This window comes from Scyliorhinus torazame, chromosome 9, assembly GCF_047496885.1.
Source record: "Scyliorhinus torazame isolate Kashiwa2021f chromosome 9, sScyTor2.1, whole genome shotgun sequence".
Taxonomy (NCBI): Eukaryota; Metazoa; Chordata; class Chondrichthyes; order Carcharhiniformes; family Scyliorhinidae; genus Scyliorhinus; species Scyliorhinus torazame.
In genome coordinates, this window is record NC_092715.1 from 59,078,592 (window position 1) to 59,099,776 (window position 21,185).

The following is a 21,185-nucleotide window of genomic DNA, read 5'->3' on the forward strand; positions in this document are numbered from 1 at the left end:
GATGTTTATCCTTAGGGGTGGAGGCATGTTAGGAATCCATATCTCCAAGACTATGCTTTTGAAAATTTTGAAGGAATTGAATCACTTAAACACTGCTGGGTTTTTTTTTTAATGTTACAAGTTCACTTTGGTCTGTGAACAATTGTTCAAGATATCACATGACCTCAGCTCAATGATCAGTAAAGACACCTGGGGAGATGCGTGTTACTTGAGTTAAACCTTTTAAAATTGCGGCTACAATACCCCTGCTGATTGATTGAAAAACATCTGGCATGGGAGAAGTTCTATCTGAGCATATTTTAAAAACTGTGTCTTGGAGCAAACTGTGAAGGAAGATTCTCTCTCTCTCTCACTCTCTCAAAATACAGACGTATTATACTGCGATGAGAGTTCAAGACAAGTACTGTGATCCGTGCTCCATTTTCACACTCGGGGCCACAGATTGTCAGCGTCAAGCCATTTTCAAACTTTATCAAGTGTTTCCTTCCGCCAACTTCTGCAGAGACCAGGGGCGAAATTCTCCGGTATCGGTGCGATGTCCGCCGACCGGCGCCAAAAACGGCGCAAATCAGTCGGGCATCGCGCCGCCCCAAAGGTGCGGAATCCTCCACATCTTGGGGGTCCGAGCCCTAACCTTGAGGGGCTAGGCCCGCGCTGGACTGATTTCCGCTCCGCCAGCTGGCGGAAGTGCCCCGCCAGTGGCGCGGAAATTACATTGCCGGGCGGCGCATGCGCGGGAGCGTTAGCGGCCGCTCACGGCATCCCCGCGCAAGCGCTGTGGAGGGAGACCATGGAGAAGGCGGAAGGAAAAGAGTGCCCCCACGGCACAGGCGCGCCCGCGGATCGGTGGGCCCCATTCGCGGGCCACGCCACCGTGGGGGCACCCCCCGGGGCCAGATCGCCCCGCGCCGCCTTGTCCCGCCGGTAAGGTAGGTGGTTTAATCCACGCCGGCGGGACAGGCATTCTAGCAGCAGGACTTCGGCCCATCCGGGCCGGAGAATTGTGGGGGGAAGGGGGGGGCGCCAACCGGCGGGGCGCAATTCCCGCCCCCGCCGAATCTCCGGTGCCGAAGAATTCTGCAACCGGCGGGGGCGGGAGTCACGCCAGCCCCCGGCGATTCTCCGATCCGGCAGGGGGTCGGAGAATCTCGCCCCTTATTTTCTTGTCCTTTGTTGTGTGTGTTGGGATTTTAAAAGGGGTAAATCATTATACTTCTAGATTACAGATTATTTTTAACCAATTTTGCAACCTGTTTTTAAAAAAAGGTTTTGAGTCGTAAAAAAATTATTATTCTGACTATTGAAAGAAGTCATGTTAAAGTCTCTTTTATTCTGGGCTTAGCAGTAGCGAACAATTGGCCATTTTGCTGAGGAATTAAACATTTACACTTATGCTGTAACCTGTGGTGTAGTGGGTGAGAGAAACTATACACTCCTTCCAAACTGCTCGTAACACCAATGAAAGAAGGATAAAGGCAAGAATATGATGGATAATAAGGAAATGGCAGACTTGTCGAATGAGTTCCTTGTACCTCCTTTAAAGATGGAAGATGAACACAAAATACCAGTGGTACAAGGGAGCCTTAAGAATATAATTGTAGGTAACCTTTTGACATGGGTTGATAATTGGTTGGGAAGTGAGTGGGGATAAAGACTCAATTCACTGATTGACAGGATGTGATGTTCCCCAAGAATCTCAGCTTTTCATTTGTGTGCTTTTATGTGTGAAGAAGGAATAGAGAGTTGTTTAGTCAACTTTGCAGATGGCACTAAGCTATAAGGTATAATGTGTAGACCGAAGAGAAATTTATAAAGAGGATCAGAGCAGATGAAGTTCAATGTAGAGAATTCTGAGGTCATCAATGTGAATCTGAGAAGGGCAAACTGGTACATGGAAAATGGGAGGTAATAATATGGCAGGTAAATTAAATTGGGATATAGAGGAACAGTGTTGAGTGGCGGTTCTGTGTTCTGCTCTAGATTGTGAAATTATTGAAGTATAGAATAGACATGACAAGTAATTCCGTAGCCACAGCCTTTTCATATCAGAGAAATCTATGGAATACACACTGCCAGATGTTTCATTATCTAGGGAGATTATTACATTTTAATACTACCTGAAAATGGACTATGGGACCATTTGTAATAATATTGTGATCATCTGAGAAATTAGGGATAGGCAATAAATGCTGGCCTAGCCAGTGACATCCACATCACAGAATACTACAATGCAGAAGAAGCCCTTTGGCCCATCGAGTCTGCACTGATGCATGAAAGGCCCTGACCGGCCCACCTAATCCCACTAGCCAGCACTTGGCCCGTAGCCTTGAATGTTATGGTGTGCCAAGTACTCATCCAGGTACTTTTTAAAGGATGTGAGGCATAAAGCCTCTACCACCCAGTGCATTCCAGACCGTCACCACTCTCTGGGTAAAAACGTTTTTCCTTAAATCCCCCCTAAACCTCCCACCCCTCACTTTGAACTTGTCTCCCCTCGTAATTGACCCTTCAACTAAGGGAACAGCTGCTCCCTATCCACCCTGTCCAGGCCCCTCATAATCTTGTACACCTCAATCAGGTCACCCCTCAGTCTTCTCTGCTCCAGAGAAAACAACCCAAGCCTTTCCAACCTCTCTTTATACTTAAATGTTCCTCCTCCAGTGCAATTACATTCTTCCTATAATGTGGCGACCAGAATTGCACACACTACTCCAGCTGTGGCCTCACCAAAGTTCCACACAGCTCCACCATGACCTCCCCGCTTTTGTAATCAATGCCCCAATTGATAAAAGCAAGTGGCCCAGAAGCTTTTAACCTGCCCTTCTGCCTTCAGAGCTCTGTGGACAAACACGCCAAGGTCCCTTTGTTCTTCAGAACTTCCCAGTGTCAGACCTTTCATAGTATACTTCCTTGTTAAATTACTCCTTCCAAAGTGTATCACCTCACACTTTTCAGGGTTAAATTCCATCTGCCACTTATCCGCCGATTTGACCATCCCATTTCTATATTCCTGTAACCCAAGACACTCAATCTCACTTAACCACCTGGCCAATCTTTGTTTCATCCGCAAACTTACTGATCCTACCCCCACATAGTCATCTGTGTCATTTATAGAAATGACAAACAATAGGGGGCCCAGCACGGATCCCTGTGGTACACCACTGTCCACAGGATTCCATACACTAAAGCAGCCATCTATCATCACTCTCTGTCTCCTACCACTAAGCCAACTATGAATTAATCTTATCAAATCACCCTGTATCCCACGTGCATTTGCCTTCTTAATAAGTCTCCCATGTGAGATCTTGTCAAAGACTTTGCTGAAATCCATGTAAACTACATCAACTGCACTACCCTCATCTATACACTTGGTTACATGCTCAAAAATACAGTAAACGTTGTTAGGCATGACGATCTCTGACAAATCCATGCTGACTATCCCTGATCAAACCTTGCCTCTCCAAGTGGAGATAGATTCTCTCATTCAGAATCTTCTCCAGTGGTGTCCCCACCACTGATGTGAGACTCACTGGTTTGTAGTTCCTTGGCTTGTCTCTGCAACCTTTTTTTAAATTTTAGAGTATCCAATTCATTTTCTTTCAATTAAGGGACAATTTAGGGTGGCCAATCCACCTACCCTGCACCTTTGGATTGTGGGGGTGAAACCCACGCAAACACCGGGAGAATGTGCAAACTCCATCTGCAACCTTTCTTAAATAGTGGGACCACATTAACTGTTCTCCAGTCCTCTGGCACCTCCCCCGTGGCCAGACAGAAATTTAAAATGTTGGCCAGAGCCCCGGCAATCTCCTCCCTCGCCTCCCACAGCAGCCTGGGACACAATTCATCCGGACCTGGAGGTTTGTCCACTTTTAAGCTTGCCAAAACCTTGTTACTCTCTGACAATTTTCTAAAGAACCTCATAATCTCACTCCCCGAGTTCCATATTTCCATCGTCATTCTCTTGGGTGACGACAGATGTGAAATATTCATTCAACAACCTACCAAAGTCCTCTGACTCCACATCTCATGCAAGAATTTTTAAAAAATCAATCTTAGGTTATATAATGCATAATTATGCAACAATGCTGTACCTGTTCTTGTCAATATAGGAAGATTGCTTTATAAAGCATTAAAAACATTATCTCCCTATAGTGGAGCATGTCTCATCAGTCACAGTGGATGCATAGATGTAGGATTCTTTTTTAAAATAAATTTACACTATCCAATTATGTTTTTTCCAATTAAGAGGCAATTTAACTTGGCCAATCCACCTATCCTGCACATCTCTTTGAGTAGTGGGGGTGAGACCACGCAGGGAGAATGTGCAAACTCCACACAGTGACACAGGGCCGGGATCGAACCCGGGTCCTCAGCGCCGTGAGGCAGCAGTGCTAACCACTGCGCCCCCATGCCGCCCTAGATGTAGAATTCTTAAGAACCTATTATTGAAACAAAATAGGTTAAAAGTCCTCCCAAGTATTTATTCAAACAATTTATATTAATGAGGAATGCTGAATTTAGTAACTTCTGTAGCCATGTAGCTTTAATCTTAACTATTCTATGCTAATAAGGGTATTTTAATTTGCTTTTGAGAATTTAACATTCTAGATAAAAGCAAAGTGAAATGTTGACGTTTTGTATTTTTTTCCTCTTAGCTTCTTGATGCTTTTGGCTACAAGTCCAACATCAGTCTTGTGTTCGACTTTATGGAGACCGATTTAGAGGTAACATTTAGTATGAGTGTCACTTTCAGGATTACGTTCTGTAAATGTCACAGGTGACAGCAAATCAGGCACTGATAAAGTTTTGTTTTAACTGTTCTTTCACAAAATACAGGTAATAATAAAAGATACCAGTCTGGTGCTGACTCCTGCCAACATAAAAGCATACACGTTAATGACACTCCAGGGTCTCGAATATCTTCATTTACACTGGATTCTACATAGGGTAAGTGTTTTATTTATATATACATATTTTAGCTGTATGTCATGACAAAGAATACGTTCTAAACACATGCCTGTAAAAATCTCATATCTCTTCTAAATTCATCATTTTGTAATTCATTTATGGATGTGGACATCGCTGGCTAGGCCAGAAATCATTCACCAACACTAATTGCCCTTGAGATGGTGACGTTGAGCGGCCTTCTTGAACTGCTGAAGTCCATACGCTATTAGTTACACCCACAGTGCAATTAGGAAGGCAGTTCCAGGATTTTGACCCAGTGATAATGAGGAAACGGCAATAGTTCCAATTCCGCATGGTGTCAGGCTTGGGGGAGAACTTCCATCTGGTGGCGTTCCCCTGCAACTGCTACCCTTGTTCTTTTAGGTGATAGAGGTTGTGGGGATGGAAAGTGCAATTGAAGGAGTCCTAGTGAGTTATTGCAGTGTATCTTGTAGATGGTACACACTGCTACTGTGCATTGACAGTGGAGAGAGTGAATGTTTACAGTAATAAACTAATAATCTTTATTATTGTCACAAGCAGGCTTACATTAACACGGCAATGAAGTTACTGTGAAATCCCCGAGTCGCCACGCTTTGGCGCCTGTTCGGGTACACTGAGGGAGAATTCAGAGTGTCCAAATTACCTAACAGCACATCTTTCAGGACTTGTGAGAGGAAACCAGAGCGCCGGAAGGAAACCCATGCAGACACGGGGAGAACGTGCAGACTCCGCACAGACCGTGACCGAAGCCAGGAATCAAACCTGGGACCCTGGTGCTGTGAAGTGACAGTGCTAACCACTGTGCTACCATGCTGTCAATATGGAGTGCCAATCAAGCAAACTGCTTCATTCTGGAATGAGTCAAGTTTCCTCAGTGTTGTTGGACTTGCACTAATACAAGCAAGTGGGGCATATTCCAATACTCTCCTGACCTGCCTTGTAGGTGGTGGACAGGCTTTGGGGAGTCAAGGTGAGTTACTGGCCACAGAATTCCCCTCTGACCTGCTCTTGTAACCACAGTATTTATAAGGTTGGTCCAGTTCAGGTTTTGGTCAAGTGTAACCCCCTCAGGATGTGATAGTGGAAGATTCAGCGATGGCAATGCCATTGAATGTCAAAGGAAGATGATGAGATTCTTTCTTCTTGGAGATGGTCATTGCCTGGCACTTGTGTGAATGCGGTCAAATGCTGCCTTGCTGTCAAGGGCAATCACTTTTACCTCACCTCTTGAGTTCCGTTTTTTTGTCCATGTTTGGATCAATGCTGTCTGCTCTTGGCAGAACCAAACTGAACGTCAGAAAGCAGGTTATTGCTGAGTAAGCGTTTTGTTATGGGGTTTTGGAGATTGCCTCTTCTCCCAAAGTAAACAGATCAATTCTGTAGTTTCTGAAATCCAGTACTCTTTTTTACAGCAGGTATTCATACATGTGGACTATACATTAGGTTGTTGGGGTTTTTTCCAGATCTCTCCTGCTACTTTGTCATGTTATCTGACTTATTATTATGTTAATATTTATGAGTGCCACTTGCTAACACTGTCAACGATCCCTTCCATCACTTTGCTGATAATCGAGAGTAGACTGATTGTTCAGTAAATGCCTGGGTTGGATTTGTCAAACTTTTTGCGGACAGGACATAGTTGGGCAACTTCCATTGCTAAGTTGATGCCAGTGTCGTAGCTGTACTGGGACAGCTTGTTTCATTCGTTCATGGATGTGGGCATCACTGGCATTTAGGAGTCATTGCTGTGGGTCTGGAGTCGCGTAGGTCAGACCAGGTAAGCACGATAGATTTCCTTCCCTAACGGACATTAGTGAACCAGATGTGTTTTTACGCTAATCGACTGGTTTCAGGGTCTTTTTTTAGACTTTTATTTGCAGATTTGTATTGAATTCAAATTTCACCATTTGCCATGGCGGGATTCAAACTCAGGTCCCCAGAGCATGACTCTAGGTCTCTGGATTACTTGTCCAGCGATTACTGGGGCAGCACGGTAGCATTATGGATAGCACAATTGCTTCACAGCTCCAGGGTCCCAAGTTCGATTCCGGCTTGGGTCACTGTCTGTGCGAAGTCTGCACATCCTCCCCATGTGTGCGTGGGTTTCCTCCGGGTGCTCCGGTTTCCTCCCACAGTCCAAAGATGTGCAGGTTAGGTGGATTGGCCATGATAAATTGCCCTTAGTGTTGAGTGGGGTTACTGGGTTATGGGGATCGGGTGGAGGTGTTGACCTTGGGTAGGGTGCTCTTTCGAAGAGCCGGTGCAGTCTCGATGGGCCGAATGGCCTCCTGCACTGTAAATTCTATGTTATTCTATTCTATGATAGTACCACTATGCCACTGCCTCCCCAGCTTGGCTATGGATGTGGCTAGTTCTGGGGCTCAAGTCTCTACTGTTTCCAGAATGTTGTCGGGACCAATAGCCTTTGCAGTATCAAGTGCCTTCAGACATTTTTAATGTCCAATATTAGCTAACTCTATGAGCTATGAGATTTAAGCTCTGCATTTAGTTCCCACCCACAGGTTATTTTCCAGGTTTGAGAAGACTTTGGTCAGTTCAGTGTAGCAGTTCTTCTTTGTTAGAGTTTTCAACTTGTTTTCGGGAGAGACGGCTTTCTCCAGCTGGGTGTGGCTATGATTGTAGCTGCTTCTCTCCTGCTGCACTCCCGTATCCTCCTTTGGTTATACTGTCCTTTCCTTTTTTTAAATAAATTTAGAGTACCCAATTATTTTTTCCAATTAAGGGGCAATTTAGCATGGCCAATCCACCTACCATGCACATCTTTTGGGTTGTGGGGGTGAAACTCACGCAGACACTGGGAGAATGTACAAACTCCACACGGACAGTGACCCAGGGCCGGGATTCGAATCCAGGTCCTCAGCGCCGTAGGCAGCAATGCTAACCACTGTGCCACCGTGCTGCCCTGTGTCCTTTCCTTTTGATATGCTAACTTAACAACATCTTGGACCAGACTTTTAGCATATAACTTAAAATTATATTCCTTCCTCTCCACTTGGAACTCCCCTCTTCTATACTTCGAACACCTATTTCTATATATTATTGTTTTCCCCATGTCACTTGGGTAAATACTTGTTTTCCTATGGCTACACTAATTCACATATTAAACACATCCCTTCAGACAGTTGCATTCATCAATTCCTCTTTTACAACAATTTCATTTTTAATCTTGATTTTACACAATCTTCCTTTTATCTTAACACAATTACCACCCATCAATCTGTTCTCCATCATCAGTAAATTGATAGAAGGGATCATCAGCAGTGCTATCAAGCAATATCCTGCTCACTGATGCTCAGTTTGGGTTCAACCAGGGCTACTCAATTCCTGACTGCATTACAAGCTCAGTTCAAACATGGACAAAGGAGGTGAACTCCAGAGGTGAGGAAAGAGTGACTGTCCTTGACATTAAGGCAGCATTTGATGGAGTGTGGCCTCAAAGAGTCAATGGGAATTGGGAAAGAAACCTGCTGGTTGGAGTTGTGCCTGGCACAAAGGAAGATGGTTGTGGTTGTTGGAGATCAATCATCTCAGTTCCAGTATATTACTGCGGGGTACCTCAGGGTAGTGTCCTAAGCCCTTCAGCTGCTTCATCAATGACCTTCCATCATAAAGTCAAAAGTGGGGATGTTCGTTGATGATTGTACAATGTTCATCACCGTTCGTAACTCTTCAAATACTGAAGCAGATAATAATAATAATTGCTTATTGTCACAAGTAGGCTTCAATGAAGTTACTGTGAAAAGCCCCTAGTCGCCACATTCACGCCTGTTCGGGGATTGCACCCGCACTGCTGGCCTTGTTCTGCATTGCAAGCCAGCTGTTTAGCCCATTCTGCTAAACCAGCCCCAGATCATGACCAAAGGCAGCAAGACCTGGACATCCTCGAGGCTTGGGCTGACGAATAGCAAGTAACATTCACACCACACAAGTGGAAGGTAATGGTCTTCTCCAACAAGAGAGAATCTAACCATCTTTCCATGACATACAATGGCATTACCAGCACTGAATCGCCCACTATCAGCATCCTAGAGGTTACCATTGACCAGAAGCTGAACTGGACTAGCCGTAGGCTTGGAATCCTGTGGTGAGTAACTCTCCTGCTGAATCCCCAAAGCCTGTCACCATCTGCAAGGCACAAGTCAGGAGTGTGATGGAATACTCTCCCCTTGCCTAGATGAGTGCAGCTCCAACAACACTAAAGAAGCTTGACACCATCCAGGACAAAGCAGCCTGCTTGATTGGCACGCATCACAGACATTCACTCCACCACTGACGCACAGCAGCAGCAGTGTGTACCATCTACACGCACTGCAGGAACTCACCATGGCTCTCAGACAGTGCTGCCAAACACACGACCGCTACTATTTGGAAGGACATGAGTTGGAAGGACAGCCTCCCAGATGGTCTCGATCCATTGCAGTTCGCCTACTGCAGCAGCCGATCCACAGCAGATGCCATCCCTCTGGCCCTACAATCAACTCTTGAACATCTCGACAACAAGGGCACCTACGTCAGACTGCTGTTCATAGACTACAGCTCCGCCTTCAACACCATTATCCCAACAAGACTAATAACCAAACTCTGCAAGTTTGGACTTGACCCCTCCCTGTGCAACTGGATCCTTGACTTCCTCACCAACAGACCGCAATCTGTCAGGATAGTCCTCACACAAGCTTGCCATCCTCTCATTGATTCTGTATACACCTCCCGCTGCCTCAGAAAGGCAGACCACATTGTCAGAGACCCCGCAAACCCAGGCTTTGCCTTCTTCCAGACCCTTCTACCAGGCAGAAGATACAGAAGTCTGAAGACCCGCACATCCAGACATAGGAACAGCTTCTTCCCCACAGCTACTAGACTCCTCAACGACTCTCCCTTGGACTGATCTGTTCCCTGTAAGAACACTATTTATGATTCCCTATGCTGCTCTTGTTTGGCCTTGTTCCACACTGTAACTAATCACTATTTGTTGATGCACCACTGTCAATGTATTCTGTCGCTTATTCTTTTGTCTACTATGTACGTACTGTGTACATTCCCTTGACCGTAGAAAAATACTTTTCACTGTACTTCGGTACATTTGACAATGAATAAATATCAATCAATCAATCAAAGCAGACACATGGGATCACTACTACCTGGAAGTTCTCCAACCCACTCACCATCCTGACTTGGAAATATATCGCTATTACTTCACTGTCTCTGGGTCAAAATCCTGGAACTCTATCCCCAAAAACACTTGCGTATACCTACGTCTCAAGGGCTGCACCAATTCAAGAAGGCAGCTCACCACCGTCTTCTCGGGGGCAATTGGTGATGAGCAATAAATGTTGGCTGAGCTAGTGATGCCCATATCCCATGAATTTTTTTAAAAGCTGGTCTGGAGTCTGTTGAGAATTCCCAGGATAACTCCCTCACTACTGTATACCACTGTGTTGCCGTCTCTCGTGGGTCTGGTGGATGAATGGTGATGGCGGCGTCTGGGCCATTGTCTATAAGATACGATTCGATGAGAATGACTATGTCAGGTTGTTGCTTCATGGTCTGTGAGCAACTCTCCCAATTTTGGCCCATGTTAGTAAGGAGGATGTAGCAGGGTCGACAGGCCAGAGTCCTGGCGAATCGTATAACTAAGGCTGTGGATCGGGTTTTAAACTAAATAGTGGGGGTAGGGTTCGGTTGTATGGCGAATTAGAAAATCAAAGTTAAAGGAGAGGGTAGAAGTGCAGGTTAATGATGAGGACTTTAAACTAGTTAAAGGAACCGAGAGCGCAGGAGAGATCAGCAAAGTTTCCAGGCCACGTAATAGAACAGAGAGTATAGAAGGTGGCAGGAATCTAACATCAGGCAGAGCAAAAAAGGTGACAAGTGGGGGTGGAGATTAATTTGTTCTTAATTTAGGACAAAAGTTCGGCACAACATCGTGGGCTGAAGGGCCTGTTCTGTGCTGTATATTTCTATGTTCTAAGTATGAGAAGGGAGGTGGTCAATGCAGGATTGGCGGTGTTGTACCTAAATGCGCACAGTAGACGGAACAAGATAAATGAGCTTGTTGCGTACATTGAAATTGGCCGATACGATGTTGTGGGCATTACAGAGAAGTGGTTGCAAGGGAATCAGGGCTGGGATATAAATATACAAGGATATGTCCTATCAAAAGGACGGGCAAATGGACAAAGGGGGCGGGGTTAGTAAGGAATGAAGTTAAATCGATAGCAAGGAGCAATATAGGATCAGAAGGCATAGAATCTCTGTGGGTAGAGTTGAGGAATCGCAAAGGTAAAAAGACCCTGATGGGAGTTATGTATAGGCCTCCTAGCAGTAGTCAGGATGTGGGGCAGGAAATAAATCAGGAGATAGAAAAGACATATAAGAAAGACAATATCACAATAATCATGGAGGACTTCAATATGCAGGTGGACTGGGAAAATCAGGTTGGTAGTGGATCCCAAGAAAAGGAATTTGTGGAATATTTAAGAGATGTTTTTTTGGAGCAGCTTGTGACGGAGCCGACTGGGGAACAGGCAATTCTGGATTTGGTGATGTGTAATGAGGCAAACTTGATTATGGAACCTAAGGTGAAGGGCAGCATGGTAGCACAGTGGTTAGCACAGTTGCTGCACAGCTCCAGGGTCCCAGGTTCGATTCCCGCCTTGGGTCACTGTCTGTGCGGAGTTTGCACGTTCTCCCCGTGTCTGCGTGGGTTTCCTCCGGGTGCTCCGGTTTCCTTCCACAGTTCAAAATGTGCGGGTTAGGTGGCTTGGCCATGCTAAATTGCCCTTAGTGTCCAAAAAACATTAAATGGAGGTTACGGGGATACGGTAGATACGTGGTCTTCAGTAGGGTGCTCTTTGTAAGGGCCGGGTGCAGACTCGATGGGCTGAATGGCCTCCTTCTGCACTGTAAATTCTATGAATCCTGAGGGAGCAGTGACGACAATATGATAGAATTTAACCTGCAGCTTGAGAGGGAGACGCTGGAATCAGATGAAGCGGTATTACAATTAAATAAAGGGGAGCTACAAAGACATGGTAAGAAGCCTTACACCAGGTTAAAGTCCAACAGGTTTATTTGGAATCACGAGCTTTAGGAGCGTAGCTCCTTCATCAGGTATCGTCTGGAGTATTGGGTACGATTCGGGACACTACACAAGTAGGATGTTAAGACATTGGAGAGGGCGCAGAGGAGGTTTACCAAGGTGATGACAGGGAGGAGAGACTTCAGTTATTTGGAGAAGCTGTAATTCTTTTCCTTGGAGCAGAGAAGATTAGGGGAAGAACCGACAGAGGTACAGGCATCCCTCGGCTTTACGAAGTTTGAGTTGCAACAATCGGCATTTACAACATTTATTAACTGGCATCCGGTTTCAGTTTGCCATGTTGGTTTTGACCTCCCGGTGCCACGCCACCGCCTACCTCCCGGTGCCACGCCACCGCCTACCTCCCAGCGCCACGCCACCGCCTACCTCCCAGCGCCACGCCACCGCCTACCTCCCAGCGCCACGCCACCGCCTACCTCCCAGCGCCACGCCACCGCCTACCTCCCAGCGCCATGCCACCGCCTACCTCCCAGCGCCATGCCACCGCGTACCTCCCAGCGCCATGCCACCGCGTACCTCCCAGCGCCACGCCACCGCGTACCTCCCAGCACCATGCCACCGCGTACCTCCCAGCGCCACGCCACCGCCTACCTCCCGGTGCCACGCCACCGCCTACCTCCCAGCGCCACGCCACCGTCTACCTCCCGGTGCCACGCCACCGCCTACCTCCCAGCGCCATGCCACCGCGTACCTCCCAGCGCCACGCCACCGCCTACCTCCCAGCGCCACGCCACCGCCTACCTCCCAGCGCCACGCCACCGCGTACCTCCCAGCGCCACGCCACCGCCTACCTCCCAGCGCCATGCCACCGCCTACCTCCCAGCGCCACGCCACCGCTTACCTCCCAGCGCCATGCCACCGCGTACCTCCCAGCGCCACGCCACCGCGTACCTCCCAGCGCCACGCCACCGCCTACCTCCCAGCGCCATGCCACCGCTTACCTCCCAGCGCCATGCCACCGCTTACCTCCCAGCGCCATGCCACCCCCTACCTCCCAGCGCCACGCCACCCCCTACCTCCCAGCGCCATGCCACCGCTTACCTCCCAGCGCCACGCCACCGCCTACCTCCCAGCGCCACGCCACCGCTTACCTCCCAGCGCCATGCCACCGCGTACCTCCCGGTGCCACGCCACCGCCTACCTCCCAGCGCCATGCCACCGCTTACCTCCCAGCGCCATGCCACCGCGTACCTCCCAGCGCCACGCCACCCCCTACCTCCCAGCGCCATGCCACCGCGTACCTCCCAGCGCCACGCCACCCCCTACCTCCCAGCGCCACGCCACAGCCTACCTCCCAGCGCCACGCCACAGCCTACCTCCCAGCGCCACGCCACCGCGTACCTCCCAGCGCCACGCCACAGCCTACCTCCCAGCGCCACGCCACAGCCTACCTCCCAGCGCCACGCCACCGCGTACCTCCCAGCGCCATGCCACAGCCTACCTCCCAGCGCCACGCCACAGCCTACCTCCCAGCGCCACGCCACAGCCTACCTCCCAGCGCCACGCCACCGCCTACCTCCCAGCGCCACGCCACAGCCTACCTCCCAGCGCCACGCCACAGCCTACCTCCCAGCGCCACGCCACCGCCTACCTCCCAGCGCCACGCCACCGCCTACCTCCCAGCACCACGCCACCGCCTACCTCCCAGCACCACGCCACCGCCTACCTCCCGGCGCCACGCCACCGCCTACCTCCCGGCACCACGCCACCGCGTACCTCCCAGCGCCACGCCACCGCGTACCTCCCGGCGCCACGCCACCGCCTACCTCCCAGCGCCATGCCACCGCCTACCTCCCAGCGCCACGCCACCGCGTACCTCCCAGCGCCACGCCACCGCGTACCTCCCAGCGCCACGCCACCGCCTACCTCCCAGCGCCATGCCACCGCCTACCTCCCAGCGCCACGCCACCGCCTACCTCCCAGCGCCACGCCATCGCCTACCTCCCAGCGCCACGCCACCGCCTACCTCCCAGCGCCACGCCACCGCCTACCTCCCAGCGCCACGCCACAGCCTACCTCCCAGCGCCACGCCACCGCGTACCTCCCAGCGCCACGCCACCGCCTACCTCCAAGCGCCACGCCACCGCCTACCTCCCAGCGCCACGCCACCGCCTACCTCCCGGCGCCACGCCACCGCCTACCTCCCGGCACCACGCCACCGCCTGCCTCCCAGCGCCACGCCACCGCCTACCTCCCAGCGCCACGCCACCGCCTACCTCCCGGCGCCACGCCACCGCCGGCCTCCCGGCGCCACGCCACCGCGTACCTCCCAGCGCCACGCCACCGCCTACCTCCCAGCGCCACGCCACCGCCTACCTCCCAGCGCCACGCCACCGCCTACCTCCCAGCGCCACGCCACCGCGTACCTCCCAGCGCCACGCCACCGCCTACCTCCCGGTGCCACGCCACCGCCGGCCTCCCAGCGCCACGCCACCGCGTACCTCCCAGCGCCACGCCACCGCGTACCTCCCAGCGCCACGCCACCGCCTACCTCCCAGCGCCACGCCACCGCCTACCTCCCAGCGCCACGCCACCGCCTACCTCCCGGCGCCACGCCACCGCCTACCTCCCAGCGCCAGCCACCGCCTACCTCCCGGTGCCACGCCACCGCCTACCTCCCAGCGCCACGCCACCGCCTACCTCCCAGTGCCACGCCACCGCCTACCTCCCAGCGCCACGCCACCGCCTACCTCCCAGCGCCACGCCACCGCCTACCTCCCGGCGCCACGCCACCGCCTACCTCCCAGCGCCAGCCACCGCCTACCTCCCGGTGCCACGCCACCGTCTACCTCCCGGCGCCACGCCACTGCCGACCTCCCGCCGCCACTCCACAGCCGACGTCCTGGTGCCACTGCCGACCTCCCGGCGCCACGCCACTGCCGACCTCCCGCCGCCACTCCACAGCCGACGTCCCGCCGCCACTCCACAGCCGACGTCCCGGTGCCACTGCCGACCTCCCGGCGCCACGCCACTGCCGATGTCCCGGCGCCAATGCCGACAGTTGGGCGCCATACCACAGCTGACCTTCTGGCGCTATGCCACTGCCGACCTCCCGGCGCTACGCCAAGGATGGGTTTAGCCATCACTGCGTCAAGCATAAGAAATTATTGCAGCAAAAACAATCCTGTATTTAAACTATTATTGCTCCAGGTCATCCAACCATCCTTGATGACATCCTGATTTTTCTGCCCCCCCAAAACCACCTCACTGTTGCATCCATTGAACCAGAGACAATTGCGTCCTTTAGAGCCTACCATCTTAAGGAACATATTTACCAATGGAACTTGAGAAAAAACTCTAGAAGGTTGAATTGTAGAAGGGCTTCAACATTTACCATGCAGTGAAGAACATGGGTGAGGCGTGTAGTGAAGTCTCACAATCAACTTTGCATGGTGTTTGGAGACAGTTCTGTCCCAAGTTTAAGAATTAACTATTGAGGACCTCGTTGAATTGGAACAGCAAAAAGTGGCAACGGGAGAAGAAGATGCAGCTACTGTTAAAGAGATTCCTCTTCGTTGAGACATAACAGCATAAATGTTGGCTGACGCATTTCAACATTTGAAAGCTGCCACGTCCCTGTTTGAGGAATATGACCCGAACATTGAACGCAGTGCATCAGTTTAGAAATTTACAGAGAAGAGAACATCTTTCCAAACTTCCATGGATACTTTCTTTAAGAAGGCAGGGAAGACTCCAGAAAAACCTGAAGACAAGAAAAGAACAATGCAGCACAGGCCCTTCGGCCTTCCAAGCCTGTAGCGGTCATGATACCACCTTGGCCAAAACCCTCAGCACTTCCATCCGATCCATGTGTTTGTCAAGATGCCTTTTGAAAAACACCTTTAGGTATCTACAGGTAAGGGCGTTTGCCAGGCGGCAAGTTGTGGAATTCCCGCTGCTGCCGCCACACACGGTACAGGACAGGGTGCTCCCGGGGGTGTGGGTTGGAGAGGGGAAGATCTCGGCAACATACCAGGTGATGCAGGAGGAGGAGGAGGCCTCGGTGAAGGAGCTGAAAGGTAAGTGGGAGGAGGAGTTGGGGGAGGAGATCGAGGAGGGGACGTTGGCAGATGCCCTAGGGAGGGTGAACTCTTCCTCTTTGTGCGCGAGGCTCAGCCTCATACAGTTTAAGGTACTGCACAGGGCACACATGACCGGGACAAGGATGAACTTTTTTTAGGGGTGAGGACAGGTCTGTTAGGTGCTCGGGGAGCCCAGCAAACCACACCCATATGTTCTGGGCATGCCCAGTGCTGGAGGAATTTTGGAAGGGCGTAGCGAGGACGGTGTCGAGGGTGGTAGGATCCAGGGTCAAACCGGGCTGGGGGCTCGCAATATTTGGGGTGGCAGAGGAGCCGGGAGTGCACGAGGCGAAAGAGGCCGGTATTCTGGCCTTTGCGTCCCTGGTAGCCCGGCGAAGGATTCTTCTTCAATGGAAAGATGCGAGGCCCCCAAGCGTGGAATCCTGGATCAGCGATATTGCGGGTTTTTTTTAATTGGAGAGGGTGAAATTTGCCTTAAGGGGATCGGTGCAAGGGTTTTTCAGGTGGTGGCAACCGTTCTTAGACTTCCTGGCAGAACGGTAGACAATGGTCAGCAGCAGCCCGGGGGGGGGGGGGGGGGGGGTTCTATTTTATTTTTGTTTGTCTATACTGAGGGATCTGAGGGGGTGTATATATTTGCTATGTGTTTCGGCGGATGTTAATTTGTTATTTATGTATATGGGGGGGAGGGGGGCACTGGGTTGTTTTGTTTTGTATTTAATTCTATTGGGTTCCTTTTACATTTGTTGTTGATATTTTGTGAAAACTTAAATTAAAATTTTTTTTTTTTTAAAGATGCCTTTTGAATGCCGTTAATGTATCTGCTTTCACAACCTCCACTGTCAGCGCTTTCCAGGCACTCACCACTCTCTATGTACAAAAGCAGTGCCTCGCACATCTCCACGGACCTTAAACCTATGCCCCCTAGTGACTGACCCCTCCACCCTGGGAAAGAATTCCTGCCCATCCATTCTATCCATGCCCCTCATAATCTTGTAGACCTCTATCAGGTCACCCCTTGACCTCTGTCGTTCCAATGAAAACATAGAACATAGAACATTACAGCGCAGTACAGGCCCTTCGGTCCTCGATGTTGCGCCGACCTGTGAAACCACTCTAAAGCCCATCTACACTATTCCCTTATCGTCCATATGTCAATCCAATGACCATTTGAATGCCCTTAGTGTTGGCGAGTCCACTACTGTTGCAGGCAGGGCATTCCACGCCCTTACTACTCTCTGACTAAAGAACCTACCTCTGACATCTGTCATATCTATCTCCCCTCAATTTAAAGCTATGTCCCCTCGTGCTAGACATCACCATCCGAGGAAAAAGGCTGTCACTGTCCACCCTATCCAATCCTCTGATCATCTTCTATGCCTCAATTAAGTCACCTCTTAACCTTCTCTCTAACAAAAACAGCCTCAAGTCCCTCAGCCTTTACTCATAAGATCTTCCCTCCATACCAGGCAACATTCTGGTAAATCTCCTCTGCACCCTTTCCAAACCTTCCACATCTGTCCCATAATGCGGCGACCAGAATTACATGCAATACTCCAAATGCGGCTGCACCAGAGTTTTGTACAGCTGCAACATGACCTCATGGCTCCGAAACTCAATCCCTCTACCAATAAAAGCTTACACACCGTACGCCTTCTTAACAACCCTCTCAACCTGGGTGGCAACTTTCAGGGATCTATGGACATGGACACCGAGATCTCTCTGCTCATCCACACTGCCAAGAATCTTACCATTAACCCAGTATTCTGTCTTCCTGTTATTCCTTCCAAAATGAATCACCTCACACTTGTCTACATTAAACTCCATTTGCCACCTCTCAGCCCAGCGCTGCAGCTTATCTATGTCCCTTGTAATATCTGTAATATGTAACATCCTTCTGCACTGTCCACAACTCCACCGACTTTAGTGTCATCTGCAAATTTACTCACCCGTCTTTCTACGCCCTCCTCCAGGTCATTTATAAAAATGACATACAGCAGTGGCCCCAAAACAGATCCAAGTCTATTCAGCCTCTCCACATAACTAACACCCTCCAGACCAGGCAACATCCTGGTGAACCTCCTCTGCACCCTCTCCAAAGCCTCCACATCCTTCTGGTAGTGTAGCGACCAGAATTGTGTGCAATATTCCAAGTGCGGCTTTATCAAGGTTCTATACAACTGTAGCATGACTTGCTAGTTTTCATACTCGACACCACGTCCAATAAAGGCAAGTATTACATATACATCCTTGACTACCTTGTCCACTTGTGTTGCCACTTTCAGAGATCTGTGGACCTGCACACCCAGATCTCTCTGACTTTCTATATTCCTAAGAGTTTGCCATTTACTGTACGTTTCCCCTCTTTATTGGACCTACCAAAATGCATTACCTCACATTTGTCTGGATTAAACGCTGTTTGCCATTTCTCTGCCCAAGTCTCCAACCTATCTATGTCCCGCTGATCCTCTGACAATCCTTAACGCTATCTGCCAGTCCACCAACCTTGGTGTCATCCGCGAACTTACTAATCAGACCGGCTACATTTTCCTCCACATCGTTTATGTATACTACAAACAACAGAGGCCCCAGCACACATCCTTGTGGAATACCGCTAGTCACAACCTTTCATTCAGAAAAACACCCTTCTACTGTTACCCTCTGCCTTCTGTGACCAAACCAGTTCTGTATCTATTTTGCCACCTCACCTCTGATCCTGTGTGACTTCACCTTTTGTACCAGTCTGCTATGAGGCACCTTGTCAAAGGTTTTACTGAAGTCCTGGTAAACAACATCCACCGCCCTCCCCTCATCAATCATAGAATTTACAGTGCAGAAGGAGGCCATTTGGCCCATCGAGTCTGTACCGGCTCCCGGAAAGAGCACCCCACTTAAGCCCATGTCTCCACCCTATCCCTGTAACCCAGTAACCCCACCTTGCGTCTTTTGGACACCAAGGGCAATTTATCATGGCCAATCCACCTAATCTGCACATCTTTGAACTGTGGGAGGAAACTGGAGCACCCGGAGGAAACCCACGCAGACACGGAGAGAACGTGCAGACTCCACGCAGACAGTGACCCAAGCCAGCAATCGAACATGGGACTGGAGCTGTGAAGCAACTGTGCTAACCACTATGCTACTGTGTTGCCCTAATCATCTTTGTCACCTCCTCAAAAAACTCGATCAAATTAGTGAGGCACAACCTCCCCTTCACAAAACCATGCTGTCAATCGCTGATGAGTCCATTTGTTTTCAAATGGGTATAAATCCTGTCCCTGAGAATTCTCTCCCAACAATTTACCGACTACCAACGTGAGGCTCACTGGCCAATAGTTTCACAGATTATTCCAGCTACTTTTCTTAAACAGTGGTACCACATTAGCTATTCTCCAGTCCTTTGGGATCTCACGTGTAATCAGTGAGGAAACAAAGATGTCAGTCAAGGTCCCAGCAATTTCCTCCCTTGCTCCCCTCAGTATTCTGGGGGTAAATCCCAAAATGTTCCCCTACTGAAACCTCACCACCTGTCCAGGCTCATTCCCCAATACCGGGGTCCAGTACTGCCCCTTCCCTAGATGGGCTATCTACATAGTGCATCAAGAAGCTTTCCTGGATACACGTTGCAAACTCTGCCCCATCCTAGCCCCTAGCACTAAGTGAGTCCCAATCAGTATTTGGGAAGTTAAAATCCCCTTCCACAACAGCCCTGTTACTTTTGCACCTATCCAAAATCTATCTGTCCCTCTATCTCTCATTGGCAGTTGGGTGGCCTGTAATAAACCCCCAACATTGTGATTGCCCCCTTCCTGTTCCTGAGCTCTACCCAGATTGCCTCATTTTATGAGCCCTCTGAGGTGTCCTGCAGTATGGCTATAATATTTTCCTTAACCAGTGCTGCTACTCCCCAACCCCTTTTACCTCCCCCTTTATCTCTCCTGAAGCATCCATATCCTCCAATCCTGCCCTTTAACCACGTTTCTGTGATAGCCACAACATCATAGTTCCAAGTACTAATCAGTGTTCTAAGCTCATCTGCCTTACCCGCTAGTCTTCTGGCGTTGAAACAAATACACTTCAGACCACTGCGTTTGAGCAGACAGGGTGATGTTGTTGTTCTCTTATTTTTGTTCTCTATTTCCCCTTCAGTTATTACACCTTCTAAGCTAACGCTCTGGTTCCCACCCCCTGCCATACTAGTTTAAATCCTCCCAAGTGACTCTAGCAAACCACCAGCCAGGATATTGGTGCCCCTCCAGTTTAAATGCAAGCCGTCCTTCTTGTACAGGTCCCACCTGCCCAGAAGAGATCCTAATGGTCCAGAAATCGGAAACCTTCCATCCTACACCACTAGTTTAGCCATGTATTTAGCTGTACTATCCTCCCATTTCTCACCTCACTGGCACGTGGCACAGGGAGTAATCCTGAGATTACAACCCTAGAGGTCCTGCTTTTTAGCTTACTGCCTAACGCCCTGAATTCCTTCTGCAGGACCTCATCACTCTTTCTGCCTATGTCATCAGTACCTATCTGTACAACGACCTCTGGCTGTTCACCTTCCCCCTTCCGGATGTCCTGTGCTCGCCCAGAGACATCCTTGAGCCTGGCACCAGGAAATATTCCATCCTGGAGTCTCTTTCATGTCCACAGAAGTCGCCTATCTGTGCCCCTTACTATAAAGTCCCCTGTTAACTATCGCTTTCCTAAAATTTACCGTCCCCTGCTGAGGAACAAAGACATTTGTGGTGCCACTGTTCTGGCTGCTGTTGTTTTCCCCTAATAGGCTATCCCCCCAACAGTATCCAAAACGGTATACTTGTTAGAGAGGGGGACAGCCACAGGGGATTCTGCACTGACTGCCTGTCCTTTCTAGCAATCACCCATCTGTCTGCCTGCATCTTGGGTGTGACCATGTCTCTATAAATCCTATCTATGATGCTTTCCGCCACCTGCATGCTCCTAAGTGCATCCAAATGCCGCTTCAACCAAACCACGTGGTCTGTGAGGAGTTGCCATTGGTTACACTTCCTGCAGACGTAGTTGACCGGAACGCTGGAAGCGTCACGGAT

The 21,185-nt window shown here is 49.9% G+C and overlaps 1 protein-coding gene across 8 annotated transcripts in view; it reads left to right on the forward strand.

Moving 5' to 3' along the window:
• Positions 1 to 21,185, forward strand: part of cdk7 (cyclin-dependent kinase 7) — a 154,317-nt gene that overhangs the window by 101,640 nt on the left and 31,492 nt on the right. For all 8 annotated transcript variants that reach the window (XM_072515970.1, XM_072515974.1, XM_072515971.1 and 5 more), the window contains 2 exons: positions 4,659 to 4,727; positions 4,840 to 4,950. In XM_072515970.1, coding sequence (XP_072372071.1) covers positions 4,659 to 4,727; positions 4,840 to 4,950 — 180 coding nt within the window. The remainder of the gene's footprint in view (positions 1 to 4,658; positions 4,728 to 4,839; positions 4,951 to 21,185) is intronic.